Raw genomic sequence first — 19,695 nt, forward strand, 5'->3', positions numbered from 1 at the left:
GGGATGAGAAAGGCATCATTGGAATCAGAGAGACATTTGTGTCTCACAGAGAAAAGGGGAAAGTGGAACTGCCATGGAGCCCCAATACATTAGCCCTTGAGCTATAAAGTAACAATTGATCATATTTGTAACTTTCCTGCTCTGGGGCAAAACTTAATTTTTTAAAAGGGCCAAAACTGCATTGAGTGGGTCCCTAGATTATTTAGAGCTCAATGATTTTCCAGGATCTTTGGGATTGAAACTATTCCTGCCTCATGTCACTCTTCCCTATCAACTTGGATTGAGGTGTCAGGCGCTTACTGTAGGCTGATTGGCCAAATTTGTTTTCCCTTTACTGTATTGGACAAGCTGAGCTGGCGGGCGGTGCTCGTGTCCGACTCCTCCCCTTCTCTCAGTTCTCGTTTTCCAGACGTGTGACGCGCGTCAAAGAGAGAGGAAAAGAGGCGGTCGCTGTCAGGATTCCTCATACAGCAAAGGAAAGGCGGGGCAGGGTTTGAGTGGGCGGGGCGGAGAGGAAAGCAGCGAGCAATAGGAGGGTGTTACTAAGAGCCTGCCTTAGTGGGTGGGTCTAAGTAAAGAGGTGGGACACTTGGAGAAAAGTGGGCGATGCAACAAGAGCGAATCTGAGGCGATGCAGGTGTTTATCAGAGCGGAGGTGGGCTGTGGGCGTGGCTGCGAGAAGGCGTGGCTTTGTCGGGATGTGCGATGGGCAAGGCGAGTCCAGGAAGGAGAGCAATTAGCAGAAGGAGGTGCGTGCGGGGCGGAGCCATATTTTCCCGATTACCAATGGCGTAGGGATAGGCGGTCCCTCAGTTTTTGTTTTTGCAGGAGGGGGAGGTAAGAGTCTGTGGGTCGTACGTGGGGGCGTGGCGTGTAGAGAAGCGGGCAAGTGGGTGGTGCTGGAGTGTTGGTGAACCCCAGCGGTATGGGTGTGCCTATAGGGCGCAGGGGGCGTGTCGATGGGCGGTGTCAGGCAGTAGGTGGAGCTCGCAGAGGTGCTGGCGGCCAGTAGTGAGAGAGCAGATGGCGGAGGAGGCGGCTGGGGGTTCGGGGCTGCCCCGGACATGAGCCCCCGGGCGCGGACAGGCGAGCATGAAGGGTCCGGAGGGTCGGAACGGATATGTGCGGAGTTGTGTGAGCCCTTTGCCCGCGGAACCCCCGTCCCTATGCCGGCTGTGCGGGCTGCGGTGCCCGGTGGCTGCTGTGTGCGGGGCGGGGGTGCTGGGACTGGCCGCGCTGTGCGGCTTCCCGGGGCTGGGCCAGGCCGTCAGTCCGCTCTTCAGTATCGGCTCTGCCTATTTCTTCCTGACGCGCAGTGTGTGGCCCCGGAGCCGGGGGGCCCTGGTGGCGCTGCCACTTTGCTGTTCCCTGGGGGAGGTGCTTGGAGCCGGGGACGCGGTGAGGCTAGGGGCGGTGCTGGGCTCCGTGGGGCTCGTGGCGCTTTATCAGGCGCTGAGACTGGGGGAGTCTGTGCTGCTTCTTCTCTTTTCCAGTCTCATCTGGCTCCTTACCGCTTCTGGCCTGGGGGCCCTTCCTGCTGGACTCCGGGCCCTGGGGAGCTGTCTGGCCGGATTGGGGGGCGTACTCTTGGCTTTGGCTTCTGGTCCAGCCCCTCCTCCGAGGAGCAGTGTTCTGGAGGTGGATAAAGTCCCGGTGATTCGGCCCCGCAGGAGATCCAGCTGTGTGTCCCTTGGAGAGACCCCCAATTCCTACTATGGGGGCAGTAAAATGGGGCGGAGACCTTCCCTACCCTGTATCTCCCGTGAGCAGGTAAGAGATGTTATTACTTGCCCCATCCCTGCGGAACCTCGTGACTGGCTGGAATACATTTCTCTAGCCAAGAGGTTCCGTGGCGGCTAAGGTTAATGTACATAAACTTTTCAATGTTGTTTGTGTTATTTGTGCCCTGGGGAACTGCTGCAGAAGCTCTTGGGCAACTACGTTGGGTAAAACAGTGAAACCCACACAGACACAAGGAGGGAAAAACGTTGGGCATAAGTTGTAAGGTGGCCGTGCTGAACACTGGCCTCTGAGTCCCTAGAGCTTCTGCAGCAAACAGAAATGTATATGGGCTCATTTGTCTGAACTCCTGGCCAGCCAAGATGTTGTGCAGCAGCCGAGGTAAAGTGTTTAGTACTGACAGTGAGTTGCCTGTGAAACCAGTTCTTTGAAGTCTGAGCTGTGGCACCTCTGTGATCACTACTACTCACGATTAATAACAGGGGGGGTTGTTGTTGTCCCCCCCAAGATTACGCTGGGATTGGGGAGAAGTGATGCCAGAGAATTGCCAGGTATCAACAACTCTTTCATGAAACTGAATGTTGTTGGATCTGGGTGAGGATCTTCTTCTGCCCTCCTGGGCTGTGTTAATACTAGCCGTGGCCCTTGACTGTGGTTAAAGTGGTTGCAGCAGGGCCCCAGCTGGATGCTCAGATTGGAGGGCAGCAGGTTGCACACTCCTCATACACTACAGGATCTGATTGTATAGGGCCGCTGTTGTGATAGTGTTATAAACCAGCATTGTTATCCTTTCCCCTGATTTTACCCCATTGTGAACCCCGGAATCCATTTTAATGTTGCAAAGTGGTGTGAGATTTGGTTTACCCCAATTCTAAAACCTATACAGTCCGGGTGCAGCTGGGAGTTTCATTGAGGAAGGGGGCCCCTTCTGCGATAGGCCCAGTTGGTGGGTCTGTTTAGAAACTCCTGTGTTTAAAAAGTTCTGTTAATCCAGGATTTACCCCAATTCTAACCCCATAGACAGTCCCTTGGGTGCAGCTGGGGGCTTCATGGAGGGGTTGGCATCGTCTGCATAAGGTCCAGTTGGGGGGGGGAGGTCTGTTTAGAATGTTCCGTTTGTGCCCAAATAAATCTGTCGCCTGTGCTTCTCTCTCCCTGCAAGGAAATTCATGTGAGCTGCCCCCCGCCACCACCAACCTTTGGGCAAAAACAAGTCTCGGCATCACAAGCCGATTTAAAAACCCAAATAATTTCTTGATCAATTGTCTGTAGGCGCACGTGCTTTGTGAGTTTCCCAACGGATTTTCTTCACCTTTTTGTTTCCCATTGAATGTTCTTCCCTCCTGGATACAATGTAGCACTCACTATACAGAGAAGCATTTCCTTCCCTGCAACAGGGTCACTGCATATTTGGGACGGGAAAGGTTTAATAGATTTAATTACTGTTGAGGTTCCGAAGTCCTTCCATGTGTCTCCCCAAAGGCCGAAGCTTTAGCACCTGCCGGGGTGCACTTCATGTTCAATCCACTTACCTACAAGGGGTTATATAGCAATTCCCACATTGTCAGCATTTACGATAAATTGTTTATTATTTGCAGTTTTTTTCTTAATAGCTGTGACTTAAAAAACAAATTTTTGCTGTTGCCGAACTTCACTGGTTACTGGGGTTTGGTTGCTGCATGAAAATGAAATCCGTTAATAATCGTCTCAATTAGAAGCTCAGTAATGTGTTTAGGGGAATCACTCACTGTATGACTCGGAGTTGTCACTTTAAGTGCAGGCATGTAGATGACTAGTGCATTTTATGGATTCCCGCACCCCCCCATCTGTTGGAGCACTCAGGGTGCAATTATCCCGGGGGCAGCCTTTTGTCGGCGGAATATTGGCTCTCGGTTCTGATATTTCTGTCCAAAAGAAATTTTACCTGTTTCCGTAAATGTTTATTTTGTGATTTATCCACGTCATCTGCTTCACAGGTACCGGTCCTGTTGGCACAGGCTTTACGGGCCCACAGACTTAATCCTGGGGGGGGGGAACTGGTCAGTAAAGCATTCTGTTTAGAAGTGGTAATAGAATGGGAAACCCCCATACCCTAAATGTACCCTTTGTAATCGTTTTCTGTTCCATATATATATATATATATATATATATATATATATATATATATATATATATATATATATATATATATATATATATATATATATATATATATATATATATATATATATATATATATATATAGTCAAATACAAGAGTCCTCTGCACTCAACCCATTAGGAAAACAAAAGGGAGCTGCCTGCTTGGCCCTGCAAACATAGAGAGATTGCACTGGGACCGACAAAGTTTTTTTGACCTGGCCGATCAATTTCCCGACAGGTGTCGGGCGAAAAATCGTAAGATGTACGATTGTTCGAATACCACTAACCACACGATAATTGGTCGGGTTTCCCTAAAATCGGTCGTTCGGCAAGAAGAATCGTCGCGTCTATGGGGAGCTTTACCCTTTAAACAACACAGGGATTGTTTGTCCATATATTGCAATATATTTAAGCTGGCCAACTACGTCAAAGTCATCCCATATCTGGCCAGTCCTACGCTTAATTTTCATCTGATTCATTAAGAATTCAATGGCTTAATTATACATTTTACAAAGGGACTAAGTTTTACCTGCAACTTACTAGCTGCTTTCAAAGTAAAACTCCCAAACTTGGCTGCCCTTTTATTAGACACCAGTGGGATCACCTGACTATAGCTGGGAAGGGTGGGAGCTACAACATGGAGCTGGTCACTGCTCCTGTATAACTATAACAAACAAGGGAAAGTTGTGCTTACCACTATTTTTTAAAAACCATTAGGCGGGGGTGCAATGAGGGTGTGACCACAAAATACATATAGTCAAATACAAGAGTCCTCTGCACTCAACCCATTATCAATATATTTAAGACAGAGACATTTTGTGCATACTGCTACTGAAAAATGTCTTACCCTTTAAACAACACAGGGATTGTTTGTCCATATATTGCAATATATTTAAGCTGGCCAACTACGTCAAAGTCATCCCATATCTGGCCAGTCCTACGCTTAATTTTCATCTGATTCATTAAGAATTCAATGGATCAGATGAAAATTAAGCGTAGGACTGGCCAGATATGGGATGACTTTGACGTAGTTGGCCAGCTTAAATATAATGCAATATATGGACAAACAATCCCTGTGTTGTTTAAAGGGTAAGACATTTTTCAGTAGCAGTATGCACAAAATGTCTCTGTCTTAAATATATTGATAATGGGTTGAGTGCAGAGGACTCTTGTATTTGACTATATGTATTTTGTGGTCACACCCTCATTGCACCCCCCCCGCCTAATGGTTTTTAAAAAATAGTGGTGAGCACAACTTTCCCTTGTTATATATATATATATATATATATATATATATATATATATATATATATATATATATATATATATATATATATATATATATATATATATTTATATATATTTATATTTAACGATCAGGAACCCCACTGGCCCCTCTATACTCCTGCACCCCCAAACCTTGGGGATAATGACCTGTATCTCACACATATATTGATATTGTACATCAGTCAGGAACCCCACTGGCTCCTCCATACTCCTGCACCCAAAACCTTGGGGATAATGATCTGTATCTCACACATATATTGATATTGTACATCAGTCAGGAACCCAACTGGCTCCTACATACTCCTGCACCCAAAACCTTGAGGATAATGACCTGTATCTCACACACATATTGATATGGTACATCAGTCAGGAACCCCACTGGCCCCTATATACTCCTGCACCCCAAACCTTGGGGATAATGATCAGTATCTCACACATATATTGATATTGTACAGCACATAAAAGGGGAGCTATTTTAATTTTTACACCCCACCTGTCTCGTTTTCGAGCTTGGTTGTATTTCTTTAATATTCAAAGAAACCTGAATTCTGGTTTGTTTTCTTTAAAAACCCCACTGGCAGGGGTGACACCATCAGATATTTGCAGTTTAATTGCCTCTGTAAATTTGTCACATTTATTACCTGGTATGTGAAAATGGGGAAGTTTGCGTCATACAATTGATAAAGAATTTTAACTCTTTGTGGATTTGTTTAGGAAGGAGCGGCTGTGATGGATAAATTGGACATTTTGTTCCAAAATTTTGGCTCGTAAGGGGTTTGTGGTGGGGGTGGACTTTCATTTGTTTGAATGAGTTACAGGGAGTTGTAGGTTACAACTTCCAGTTTCTTTCTCAAGGTTGAACAGCAAGTGATACTGTAAGAATTTCTTCCCTTGTCTGTGAATAACGGCCGGTTACATTGTATAGTTCTGTGGGGGGGATACGTCAAAAGGTTGATCTTTTTTGTTTGTAGAGTGGGAGTGTATTTCCTGCTGCTCATGCGTCTCTCCCTCTCTGCCCTGTGTTGGTTTACGGCTGGGATTTTACATATACATTCAGTGTAACAATCACTCAGCTTTTAGAGAGGTGGATTTTTACGCAAAAGGCTCATTTACAGCACTGCTGGCCCACAGGGCCTGCGACTGATTTAGATGGTGGGGATGAAAACCACTGAACTGTTTAAGCCAGGAGTGCCCATACTTTACTAATGCGAGGTCTGCTTTTAGTGATGTTGTCCCATTATGATCTACATCCATAAAAACATAGTTAGAATTCTGTTCCATGGACAATTGCTGAAATATTGATTTATGGAATGTGTATTGCTATAATTAACAAACCACTATTTCTTATGTGACCATAACATAATAAATATCTGAATGAAAAGCATGAAACAGTTGGATGATTTAGACAAGCTGTTTGTTGGCTGTGTTATGAGATCTACTGATCACCAGCTACTGGTAGATCCCGATCTACCTTTTGGACACATGGTTTAAGCAAATAAATGTATCTAATCTAATAATGGGAGAATACTCTTTGCTGCAGGGATTGTCCCACTCAGGGCACATATGGCAGCAAATAATTGCCCTGGCGCGCGCACACTTAAACAAGCAGAAACTCCCTGTGAGCCTGTGAGCAATGCTGGGAACAGATGCCTGACCTGGCTGCAGTTAATGTGTGGTGCATAAATGCCTTTCTTTTTATTGGGCTCCGCTTTGCAGAAAATGAATCTAAGAAAATTCATGTTTTCAAAAGAAAGAAAAATAAGATTTTTTACATGTCAGAGGTGTTGTGTGTTGCACGTTCCTTCAGCACCAGACCGGGGTGTTATTGCTGTTGTGTTATAAGGCTTGTACAGTAGCCCTGTGGCTGCAGGAGGGACATTGCCATGTGTTCTTGCTTTATAGCCACAGGGGGTACAAGGCCGACATCTGTGCTCTGCAGCCCAGAGCACTGGTTTTTCAAAATACAGAGAGGTCGTAGTTTTTGGAACAGGCTGCTTTTAAAGGGACAGTTAAGGTTCAATCTATACTGGGCCAAACAGCAGTTTGTCTGTGTGTAAACTCACTTATCCTTCTACCTGTGCTACTACTTAGTTAACAGAGACCTGCCCCACTGCCTGCCTGACCCCCTGGGTGATGTCAGCAGAACACAATAAGAAGCAGCCTGGGATTTAAGGCAACTTTTTGGAACACCCTGTGGGTTTCTAATACTGTGGGTGGTGAATACCCCCTGCTCCTTTTTTGCGCAAGGTTAGAGAAACATGAACTTTGCCCGAACCAAGGATGAGGGTTTTTCCTTTGGGGCCTGTAATGCATCAAGTTAAAAGTCTGTGCTCTGAATATTCACCATTGATGATTCCCGTTACTATCGGCGCAGATCTCTGCTCATAGTATCCAGTTTGTGCAGATCTTTGCACCAAGGTTTTATTTACCCTTTGATAGCATTGCATATTGTATGCCAAGAACACTGGAGTGATCCGTCTAATTTACAGGGCACCAGCTCTCCGAAGGGCCACCATTTGGCACTGTGTGAGCAGCTTCAGATAGAGGTTACTGTGCCTTTAAACAAAGCAGTAACCTGTAAACTGCTTGTGTGCTGGAAGGATTGCTGCCCCTTCCCTATGCTGGCAGGCTGCAGATCAGACAGAAGAACCCCTTGCTTCCTCTTCTCCCTCTGTGTTAATGTGTAATCACAATCCTTTCCCCTTTCCAGCCCGGGAGCACCAGAACCTTTGGGTTCATGAGTCCAGTTGTAAGGGCAGGTCCCGTGTGCAGACAGGAGCTGCTTGTGTTAACCCGACGGAGACACTTCCAATAGAAACGTAATCACTTGCGTCAGAAGCAGCTGGAAGCCTGCGGTGCGAGTGTGTATGTGCGAGTGTGCGAGGCCAGCCCTCTGTGACCTAAGAGTACTATGAGTCCAGCAGAAACCGCTCCACTGTGGCCCCTGTGCCTGTCCCTGTTTGATTGGAGTTCAGTTTTGATCCATTTCAACTCAGCCTTTATTTTACATTCTGTTAGTTTGGGGCCGAAACTCCAGAACAGAAAACCTGTTTCTGTGGCACAAATGAGTTTACAGTTTTCTGCCCAGTGAAAATATTTCCATCATAATTTTCTATTGAGAAATAATTCAAACCTCAATTTATTTTCTGTTCTCGTGAGCTGTGTATTTGCCCCTAATGCCCCCATTACTCCTCTAACGTCCTCCTTAGGGTTCCTGCCCCCCCCAAGTACAATTATCAATATACAATTATCAATATAAATTTTAGATGTAGATCATCTAATCCCTGAAATTAATGTATAATATGTGAAAAGACTGCACAGATTCTATCTGATCCCCATTGGAAGCGGCAGTCCTGTGCTGCTTTATGGCTGAAATTCTAGCTATCTGTATAACAGACCATTCTGTCCCAGTGGCTGCAGAGATCCTATCTGATCCCCATTGAAAGCCAGTACCATAACTAGAGGGGGACGAGCCCCCGCCCCCCTCCACATGGCCCGCATTTCAGTGGCGCGCGGGCTGCCAGGGGGCCCTGAAGGGGTGTGTGCCCTGGCCCGCTCGAACCCCTTGCTCCCCCGGTAGTTCTGACACTGTTGAAAGCAGCAGTCCTCTGCTTTATGGCATCTGAGATTCTAGCTATCTGTATAACAGAGCATTCTGTCCCAGTGGCTGCACAGATCCTATCTGATCCCCATTGGAAGCAGCAGTCCTGCCCTGCTTTATGGCAGCTGATCTTTAGCGAGCTTTATAACAGAACAACTGGAAAAGGTGCATTTGGTGGTGATTACATCCTTTAAATGATTAAGTTTCTGCCTGTTCAAGAAATCTCTATTTTCCTGTTCTAGTCCACAAACGCTCTGACGCTAGTTACATATTTATTTTAAACGGAACATTGGCTGCATGCGCCTCAGTATTTGCACAGTGTGTTTGGGAGACCTCTCTCCTGCCCGTGGCTGTATCAAGGGGGCAGCCCTAGTGCTCATAGTGATATATCCAGTCAAACAAGACTGGCAAGGAGGAATCTTTAGTGTCTGTTTATTGTTATGACACGCAAATGTGTAGAATGATGTCACAACACTGGCCCCGCCCACTCGCTCTGTTAAACTCTGTTTTCCCAGCAGCAGTGACACATTGTCATTAACCGCAATCAGTGTGCAAAGGCCTAAAGCAATATACACAAACTGTCCCTGGTGTGTTGCTGGCAGGAAAAATACACAAGTGTTATTGTTTTATACAGTTGGGAAATGCCACATTGTTTCCCATATACAGTACCTTAGAGCTTAGTGTGTGCCCTTCTCTGTATATTTGTATTCATATATATGAGAGGTGCCATGATGTTTCCCTGAGACAGTACAGTATATGAGTGTATAGCTCATTGTTTGCCCAGAACATTCCTTCTCTGTATATTTGTATTTATACATATGGGAGGGAGGTGCCATATTGATTCCCTTAGACCGTACTGTATGAGGGTATAGCTTATTGTGTGCCCAGAACATTCCTTCTCTGTATATTTGTATTTATACATATGGGAGGAGGTGCATAGTGTTTAGCTGCTCTCTAAGTTTCCCCAATTGACTATAAATCTCTTAGGTATAAAGAAGACTTTGGTGCTGTCCTGTAGGCTTGGCCGCCCTTCAGAAAGGGTCACGTTGTGTTGATGCTAAATCAGGAATGAGACTAATCAGCATTCGGCCAAGCACAATCTAATGTGTCAACACTCCTTGTTTTTGTCACAGCCACTGACACCCTATAAACATAACCTCATGCCGGCCTGGGGCATCACAGTGCATCATGGGAAGCCTGAGAGAGCACTATGGTGTGGAAGTTTGTAGCAAAGGAAATAAACTTTATACCTTCTTCTTATGTTCATATATTGTATCGGAAGGCCAGTAAAGGAGAGATGTAGGGTGAGTGCTTATTTGTGTCCTGGGTACCCCTGGAACTATAGTAGTTTATTTATATTCTTGTTGGGGTGTAAATTTCCTGCTCTTTAGAATTTTACTTGTCATTTGCGCCCTCCCATGTAACTCCGGCAGCAGGAAAGTGCGTCTGTTTTAGACATAACTGTCCCTTACGGGTTCAGGTCCCTTGTGGCACCGGTTGGCTGCCGAGCTTGGTCTCACAGAGGAACTGAAAGAGGATTTTCGTCAGTACCTTTGAGCAGTTTGTGTGTAAGTGCTGGGGCAGCACTGGCTGAGTAACTGTCACTTCCAGCTTTGGCTGCATGGGGCATTTGCTCGGAGGCCCGCATATGACAGGAGGATTGGATATTAGTAAAAGCACACAGAATATTGGGTTAGAACTCACTGCATCCAAATTTGTCAATTCCAACAGATGAAAGGCCCCAAAAACATTGGTGAAAGCAGGGACCACATTTTGGCCTTAACTGTGGTTAGGGTTGTAATGGGATTTTGGCCAGTGCATAACAAGGTAGGGCCAAGAACCACAAAAACTGGGTCGGTGCCATTTTCCATCATTTATACTGAAAAATTGAGCAAATGTAACCTTTAAATAATGATTAAGTCAGTCCTTAGGCCTCAGCCGTAAAATCCAGGAGCCATACAGTGAGGCGACATAAATCACCAGCGCCTGATGACAGAAAAGGGTGGAAAATCAAATGCCAAGTCCTCGGCTAAGTGGCTCTGAAACTACCCAAGTCCAAATGCCTGGCACCTCTCTCTGCTCATTGGGTTGGACATTTTATTTGATGCCATTGTCTCCCCTGGCACTGGGTTCTATCTCATTTTACCATTCATTATCTGTAAAATTATTCTCTTACTAAACTTGTCTTGCCAGTTAACCACCAACTACACATGGATTATCTGGTCTCTGTTAGTCTAGTAATCCTCCATCTGTTGCTGAACTACAATCCTCATCCTTTGACAGCCTTTAGCTCTACCCTAATACTGTACTGTCCAAGGGAATCAATATGGCTCCTCCCATATGTATCAATACAAATATACAGAGAAGGAATGTTCTGGGCACACAATGAGCTATACTGTACTGTCTAAGGCAGGGGTGTCCAAACTTTTTGCAACGAGGGCCAGATTTGGTGAGGTGAAAATGTGTGGGGGCCGACCATTCAGCCTGACATTCTTTGAACCATTAACATAATTTAACTCATTTAAACAAGGAATAGCCCAGCCGTAGCAAGTGGCAGTATGTGAGGCGGCACATTACTACGTTCCGGTACGTGTCTATTGCGAACACCTTCAGTACACAGGCAGCAGTATAGACCAAGTGGCAGATCATTTCACTAATGTGCCCAAATATTACGGCTAGGCGATTCCTGATTGTACTGTGCTGGGGGGCTGCATTATTATTAATTTCATGATGGAGGCTAAGGGCCGGTTTGAATTTGAAGACAGGCCACATTTGGCCCCCGGCCTGCACTTTGGACATGCCTGGTCTAAGGAAATCAATATGACATCTCCTCCCATGTTTATAAATACAAATATACAGAGAAGGAATGTTCTGGGCACATAATAAACTATACCCTCATACTGTACTGTCTAAGGCAGTGATCCCCAACCAGTAGCTCGTGAGCAACATGTTGCTCTCCAACCCCTTGGATGTTGCTCCCAGTGGCCTCAAAGCAGGAGCTTATTTTTGAATTTCTGGGTTGGGAGCAAGTTTTGGTTGCTTAAAAACCAGGTGTACTGCCAAACAGAGCCTTAATGTAGGTTGACAATTCACATAGGGGCTACTAAATGGCCAATCACAGCCCTTATTTGGCACCGGAGGAACATTTTTCATGCTTGAGTTGCTCCCCAACTCCTTTTACTTCTGAATGTTGCTCACTGATTCAAAAGGTTGGGGATCCCTGGTCTAAGGGAATCAATATGGCACCTCCCTCCTCCCATATATATATAAATACAAATATACAGAGCAGAAATGTTCTGGGAACACAAGCAATACCCTCATACTGTACAGTCCAGGGCAGGGATCCCAAACCTTTAGAACCAGTAAGCAACATTCAGAAGTTAAAGGAGTTGGGGAGCAACACTAGCATGAAAAATGTCCCTGGGGTGTTCCTGATTGGCCATTTAGTAGCCCCTATGTGGATTGTCAACCTACATCTGTTTGGCAGTACACCTGGTTTTTATACAACCAAAACTTGCCTCCCAAGCCAGGAATTTAATAAGCACCTGCCTTGAGACCACTGGGAGCAACATCCAAGGGGTTGAGGAGCAATATGTTGCTCACGAGCTACTGGTTGGGGATCACTTGTCTAAAGGTGGCCATACACAGAGAGATCCGCTTGTTTGGCGATGTCGCCAAACGAGCGGATCTCTCCCCGATATGCCCACCTTGAGGTGGGCAATATTGGGCTGATCCGATCGTGGGCCCTAGGGCCTAACGATCGGATCCTACGGTGATTTTACGGGCGGTCGGATCGCGGGACCGCATCAATGAACAGATGCGGCCCGATCCGACGATTTTTAGTCCCATCCGATCGGGGAAGCCCATCGGGGGGGCCCCGTACACGGGCCAATAAGCTGCCGGCTCGGTCTGTCGGCAGCTTTTATCGGTCCGTGTATGGCCACCTTAAGGGAATTAATACGGCACCTCCTCCTATATGAATAAATACAAATATACAGATAAGGCCTAAATTGAATGTAAATCCTACAAATATTTGGATAAGTTCCCCTAGAAAGGACACTGTTCCAGCAGGGGTGGCATGCAAGCTCTGACTGGGCTTGACTTGCTTTCTCGTACCACATTAGCTTTGTTTACTAATAAAACTTTAATTTTCCCCTTCCTTTCGCTCGAATTGGATTTTCCAGTTTGACTTCCTGTTATGGGGAAGAGAGGGATAACTTGCTTGAAAGCTGCATTGTTGCCTCATTTATTTACACTGGATAAAACGAGGCAGAGGAGGGTACTGTACAAGTGACCCATGGATCTCAATATGTTCATAGAGAACCAAATCATTTTTATAAAATTGCCCATTGTAGTATAGGGCTGAGGGGGAAAGTTTTAAGGGGGGGGGGGTTGAATTTGTGCTGCACAGACTTCTGTGTTATCAAATCAAAGTGTTATAGAAGCAGCGATTCTGCTACATTATATCACTATTAACATTTCTGTTGATATGTTTGTTCTGTCATTGGCTGCTGGGGTGAGACAGTCACCCTATCAGAAGGCACCTGAACATTCGTTCTTTGTTTTGCATTTCAGGCTTACTCTTAAAGGGGACCCGTCACCCAAAAAAATTATTCAAAATCCTATTTTATCACATTAGTCAAGCAAAATGAACTTTAATTACACAGTATAAATTATCTGAATCTTGCTTCCTTCAGTCTGGGAATTCATAATTATAACAAGCAGGCAGCAGCCATTTTGTGGACACTGTTATTAAGACAAGCCTTGTATCATCTCAGAATCTTGTTTGTGCACCAGAATGGGGGACCTGATGTCCATCCCCATGCCCTGGCTACACAATTAAATGGTGAAGAGAACGGGGGAATGTGGGGACAGCAGTGACATTTGGGAAGTGCTGAATGGAAAGTGAAAGTAATTGTCTGCCCCGCCTCTATGCCACTGGCATAGAGGAGTGGCAGACAATATTTGATTGACAGCTGAGATTTTTAAATGAGCTTACAACAGCTATGAATGCTTTAATAAAAATAGAAATTGGATTTCATGTTTAGTTTGAAAAGGACTTTTATTATACAGATTTTTGTGTCTGGGTGACAGGTCCACTTTAAAGAGCTAAAATCTTTGAAAATGGAAAAAAGCAAGCAAGGCTTTATTTTGGGTGACTAATTTTGTATTGAAATGTAATTGACTGATTGCCTGCTCTTTGCTGCTGCCACACCCTGGAGAGTTGCTTCCGACTAGAGGTGGAGAGTGGTACTGCAAGTGACACCCATAATAATAAGACTTAATCCCGCCTTGTGTTTTGCAGTGGGAGAAGGTGCAACAGAGGCAGAAGAAGCATCACAAAGGGCAGAGCATGAATGTTTAGTTCCCCAGCTTCAAGGCACAGGGGCCTATTGAATCCTAGCAACAGCCAGCCACTCGGCCAGAAACGTCAATAGCTGATGTCAGCAGCCGCCCCTATACCTGTCAGCCCCTTTGTTTTATTGGCACATTTATGGCTTCATCGTCACCTGGGTTGGTCATTTGTACAGAACCTCCTTCTTATACCAACAACTCCCATGTGCTGCAACTCCCGATAGCCTCCAGCATGGGCTTCTGAGAGCTATAGTTTAACAACACCTGCTCAGGGCTGGCTTTAAGTCACAGTGTGTGCACTGCTTGCTTGCAGGAGTGTTGTTCAGTGTTGCTTTAGGATCAAACCCTAAGCCTAAGTATTTATTGGGGGTCACATCCATGTCTCCTAGGCAAGTATTGTTTATTAAACTGGTATCTCTTCGTATGAAGGAAAGGTTTGCCTCTGTGTTTATGCATATGAGCAGGAGCTGCAATATCGTTTGCTTTAGGGATCTTAAACTGGTACATTGGCCTCTGTTATTCACCTTAAACTCCCATTATCCTCAGCCAGCCTCAACCTTAGTGTAATTAACCTGTTCCTCACTTTCTGTGGCTGCAGGAAGCCGCAGATTTAACTGCACATAAGCCAGACACTTAGTGGCAACCTTGGGGTTAAACAGGAGAGCGGGGGGGGCTCTATAGATTGGCCTGTATCCCTTACTGGGATCAATAGTAACAATGTTCCGCTCTCCCTCCTATTTAGGGCACATTACAGTAACCAGCTGTGAGCGCCGACCCCTCCAGTTCTGCATCAGCCCCAGGACCAGACACATCCATTTAACCTCTGGCTTGGGACCCCCAGGGACGGGTTGAAGCTAAACAAAATGATACAAGAAGCCACCGGGTCAGGGAGACAGTGCAGTAAAACGTTCATGGTGGGGGTGCATTTCCTGTAGCACTCATGCATATTTAATTAAATAAAAATAGGCCAAAAGTGCAAAGATCAGGCATTTGTTTTTCTTTAAAGTGCCTCTCATTTAACCTTTCCATTGTGCTGGTAAAAAAAAAAAAAATAAGGTATTGGACGTCCATGCGTATATCCAATATACAACCTGTTACAGGAACAGAATTATGTGAAATTAATATCCAGATAGCTGCATCTATTTAATTTAACTTCCCCTTTATTAGGTAAAATAAATTATTGTATTGAGCTAAGGCGTTATAAACTAGCTGCACTGTCACTGTTACTTTTTATCATTTAGATTATAACCTCTTTGGATCAGGGAGCCCCACCTAACATGCACCTAATATTTTCATTCAAAGAATAAGCAGCTCTATCCATTAACTCTATTATAGAGTGCCCTATCTTTTATGGTTTTTTCTGGCTGTCCCAGGGGGTCACTGACCCCAGCATCAGAATTGACTGTGCAGTAGAAAGGTGTATAGTTGATATGGATTTATACAAGGATGCTGGGAGTTTCAGTTCAGCAACAGATGCAGAGCATGGAAACTGCTTTATTATTATCCAGTTATTTACCTTGGGATCTATCAATTTTTTCTGCTGAACTTCGTAAATGCAGCAACATCATCATATTCAGTTAAAGAAGAGACCGACTAATTGGGAAGTCGGCAGTTGGGAGAGACCCTAATCCCTGTGTATAATGAGTTCTGATAATAATCCCAGCGCTTTTCCTCATCAGATGATTTCCCTGCTCTCTGTATATTGCTGTGTGTCACTAGTATCAACTGTTTAAGAAAACAATAAAGGGGAAGTAAATCTGAAAATCAACTGATGCTATGACATAGACAGTGGCATCCGCAGACAGCATGGAGCTGATGGTTTAACTACTTTTGTTCTTCATTGAGGGGTACAAACCTGGTTGTGAGCTATACTGACCCCCTGCTTTAGGTATGGCTGTTAGGCATCCTAGCATCTTGTACAGATAGCTAGAATCTCAGCTGCCATAAAGTAGGGCAGGACTGCTGCTTACAATGGGGATCAGATATGATCTGTGCAGTCACTGGGACAGAATGCTCTGTTATACAGATAGCTAGAATCTTAGCTGCCATAATAGAATTCATGGTCAGGAGGTTTCCAGCCAGTCAATGTATCAGTAACCCAGTGGGTGTTGTGTGTCACTGGTGCAGCAGAACATTTTTTTCACAGTTGGTGCTGATTAAACTGCTCAGTAGAGTCAAGGTAATTGGGAAAGGGATCTGAGATAACTTTGCTAAGTGTAAGGGAGCCAGACGCAAAGTGCGGGGAATGATGCATATGGGAATTATTCACCTTATCTTGCAGTTAACACTTTAATCCATATGTGCCGGTGCCGACGTCTGGTAGGGATCTCACACCCACCCTTATGTTATTAAATAAAAAGCACTTGGGCAGACGCTGCCCCTCTGCTTAAAAAAACGTAACTACCAGTCCAGGGGGTTTGCACTTAATAACATAACACAGACAATGCCATTTGGATTGCTTGCTCCATGGGCAATCTGAGCAACAGTCTCATGAGTCACATGGAAGGATCAGTTACCCTTTATCTGAAAAGTTAATTTGCAGCATTGCTTCCTGGAAATGACTGCGGGGAATGGAGCTGTGTGAGAGATAAGCAGGTTTGTTTGAGGCAAAGCAAATAAAGCCCTTGAACTTTTAAAATGCATAAATACACTACAGTATGGTATTAATAGTGCCCCCTGCTGTCTGTGTCCAGTCCCTGCAGCTGCGCATCATTTCATTTAGCCTTTAGGCCTGAGTTGTTTGAGCTAACGCCTGTGTTCCTCCTGTTTGTTTGTTATGGGAACTAGATTGGGCAGCACTATTTTAAGCAGCAGCATCGTGGGGGACCGATAAGAGGCTGAGTGTCGTTCTGGAGATAAGACGGTCAGATGGTTTGCGATCACGCAGCACAGTATGGTTTTGAGTTGCGCTTCATGTTCATGAGAACAGCGCTGCTGTGAGCGCTGGTGATAGTGGAGATGTCCGCTGTTTAAGTATTATTGATATTGAAAGCTGTATTTGTGTGGCAGGTTATATTCTCTGCACTGCTGGTTCTGACTCCGGAAACATTGTAGTTTGTGCCTTTTAAATGAGCACTAAAGGGGGGCACGTTTGAGCTTTTTCTTGCATCCCATGTATCCGTGACAACCCCCCCCCCTCAGTCCCAACAGTTGGCAAATGCTTGTACCCCCATCACTCCTTTAACTACCACAAACAGTAGGTGAGATGGTGGTGTTCTGTTGCAGGCCTGTGGGAAACATTGCCCTTTGATGGGAAGTGGTACTGCAACTCTTAAGTGTGCAATAGATCCATTTTTAGAAGCAAAAAAAAAAAATTTTTTTGTTTTTGCATTCAAGGAGAACTAAACCCTAAAAATGTATATGGCTAAAAATGCCATATTTTACATACTGTACTTATTGCTCCAGTCTAAAGTTTGTTTGTCAATAGCAGCAATTATCCAGGACTTGAAACTTGTCAAAGTGGGTCACCATCTTGGAAAGTGTCTGTGGGCTCTGAGCAGCTGTTGAGAAGCTAAGCTTAGGGGTCTTCACAAATTATCAAGCAGAAAAGGAGGTTGACCTGTAATATAAGCTGATGCTACAGGACTGATTATTAAATTCTGATGCTAATTGCACTGGTTTCTGTGCTGCCGTGTAGTAATTGTCTGTATTCATTACTAATCAGCCTTATATTGTGATATTTCTATTCTATGTGTACTGTATATTGTGAGTGGGTCCTTAAGCTCAGTAGCACAGATCATGTGCAGTGAATCAGCAGAAAAGAAGATGGGGAGCAACTGGGGCATCTTTGGAGACCCAGACCTTCCCTGCTAAAGGGCTGTGGTTCCCTTGGGCTGGTACAGAAGCCCAAAACATAATGTACAACATTTCTAGCTACTTCTTCAGTTAGGCTTTAGTTCTCCTTTAAAGGGGAAGCACTGGCGGAACTATGATTGCCGGGGCCCTGGTGCAGGCAGAGCAACTGGGCTCCCTACCGACCCCCTCCGACTCAGTTTTCAACGCACCATACATTGGCACGGGCATCCAGATTGCCCCAATGCGGTTGCGGGTTAGGTGTGATCGCACCCCCTGAACCCCCGACTCTTCCACCCCTGCCTGCAAGGCCGAGCCATACCATAAGCCCCACGTTACATAACTGACCAACTATCCAAGCCATTAAGTAGAGCTGCTGTATACCTCTGAACGTACAGCAACTCAGTGCGAAGTAGCTTTTTAGATATTCGTCTCTACGAAACTCCATTACTTATACTTTATTCCCCCCCCCCCGGTGACACCTGTACATGTGCAAGGAAAGGGTTAATCTGTGTCCTGCCATCTGCCTCTGTCATTGGCTGCCGTAGGAACAGGATGCTCCTGGGCTGAGTGCAAACAGATGAGGAAATGGGGGAGAGGGGAATCCAGAACTTTGGCTGTTACTGCAGCAACTGCTGACGTCACAATCACCAGCAATTAGCCAGCAGCTCTGCATTTGCTGGAGGAGAGTGCATTAGGGAGAGGGGGGGCACTGTCATTTTGAAAGGAAAACTAGAGCCAAACTGTTTTCATGTTGCATTTTTATCTGGAGACTTGGGTGCAGGGGTCGCTGTCCCCAACCTCCCTTACGTCTTCTGCTGGCCGACTCTTGATAATGTTGGGGGCAGGGCAGCTGAGCAGTGAGGTGCCCCCTGAATGTGGGAGTCCTACCTGCTGTCATTATGTTCCCCTCACACTAAAAGTTCATGTTTAGGTGAATTTCCCCTTGAAATGAGATAAAACACATAATACATGGGTGCCTAAGGGCGCTGTCACCCTGCCTGGCATTCCGCAACCCAGGGTCCACATCTCTGGCGCCACAGACTGAACGACACATAAACTTTCAATCATGGTTCTTAATCATGCTCAGGTCATTAATTAGAAGCATTAAGATGTGCACAGGAATAATTAGCGCTGATGAAGGGCTGTTTCTCTTGGGAATGTTGCTGGAAACACGATGGACATTAGGACTGCTGTGCCCAGGGGGGCACTATATAAATCTGAACTGTTGCCCCTAAATACAGGGCATTGCTGTAGTGGCACCTTCTGCCTAATATGGCATCAAATATATATCTCACCTGCTGCTCTGGACTTTACTTTATATAGGACTGAATATGTCAAGAGAAAGTGTCTAATTGTTGCTTCGTTAGAAAGAACTCGCTTTATGACTTTACAGTTTTTGGGGTCGATCACTTTGCTAAAATAACACTGAGCTTTTACAATTATCCACTGCTTCCCCAACTGCAGAACCAACTCTGAATAATGTACTGGAAAGAATTGCTGGCTGCATTTCTAGGGGTACCGAGGGCACAAATAAGCACTTGTCCGAAATATACCCTTAACTGGCTTTCAGGCTGGGCCCCCTTAGCTCATAACCAGGTTACAGATATATAGAAACATTGGGGTAACAGTCACTCTGCTATATTTCCAGGGTTACCCAGGGCACAAATAAGCACTCACCCCAAATCTCCTCCTACAGAAATATTGGGGTAACTCCATGCATAGAGGTTCAGTCTCTCTGTATGAAGGTGCAGAGCAGAATTGGGGTGCGATTTCTGT

The 19,695-nt window shown here is 45.3% G+C and overlaps 1 protein-coding gene across 3 annotated transcripts in view; it reads left to right on the top strand.

The window, feature by feature from the left end:
- The first annotated feature begins 887 nt into the window (after positions 1-887).
- LOC108715307 (cGMP-inhibited 3',5'-cyclic phosphodiesterase B) overlaps positions 888-19,695 on the top strand; it is a 57,381-nt gene continuing 38,573 nt past the window's right edge. Inside the window, exon 1 of one of the 3 annotated variants that reach the window (XM_041561037.1) lies at positions 888-1,770. In XM_041561037.1, coding sequence (XP_041416971.1) covers positions 1,093-1,770 — 678 coding nt within the window. In that variant the 5' untranslated portion in view covers positions 888-1,092. The remainder of the gene's footprint in view (positions 1,771-19,695) is intronic. The other 2 variants (XM_018260361.2, XM_018260360.2) reach the window with 2 other exon arrangements.

This window comes from Xenopus laevis, chromosome 4S (assembly GCF_017654675.1).
Source record: "Xenopus laevis strain J_2021 chromosome 4S, Xenopus_laevis_v10.1, whole genome shotgun sequence".
Lineage (NCBI taxonomy): Eukaryota > Metazoa > Chordata > Amphibia > Anura > Pipidae > Xenopus > Xenopus laevis.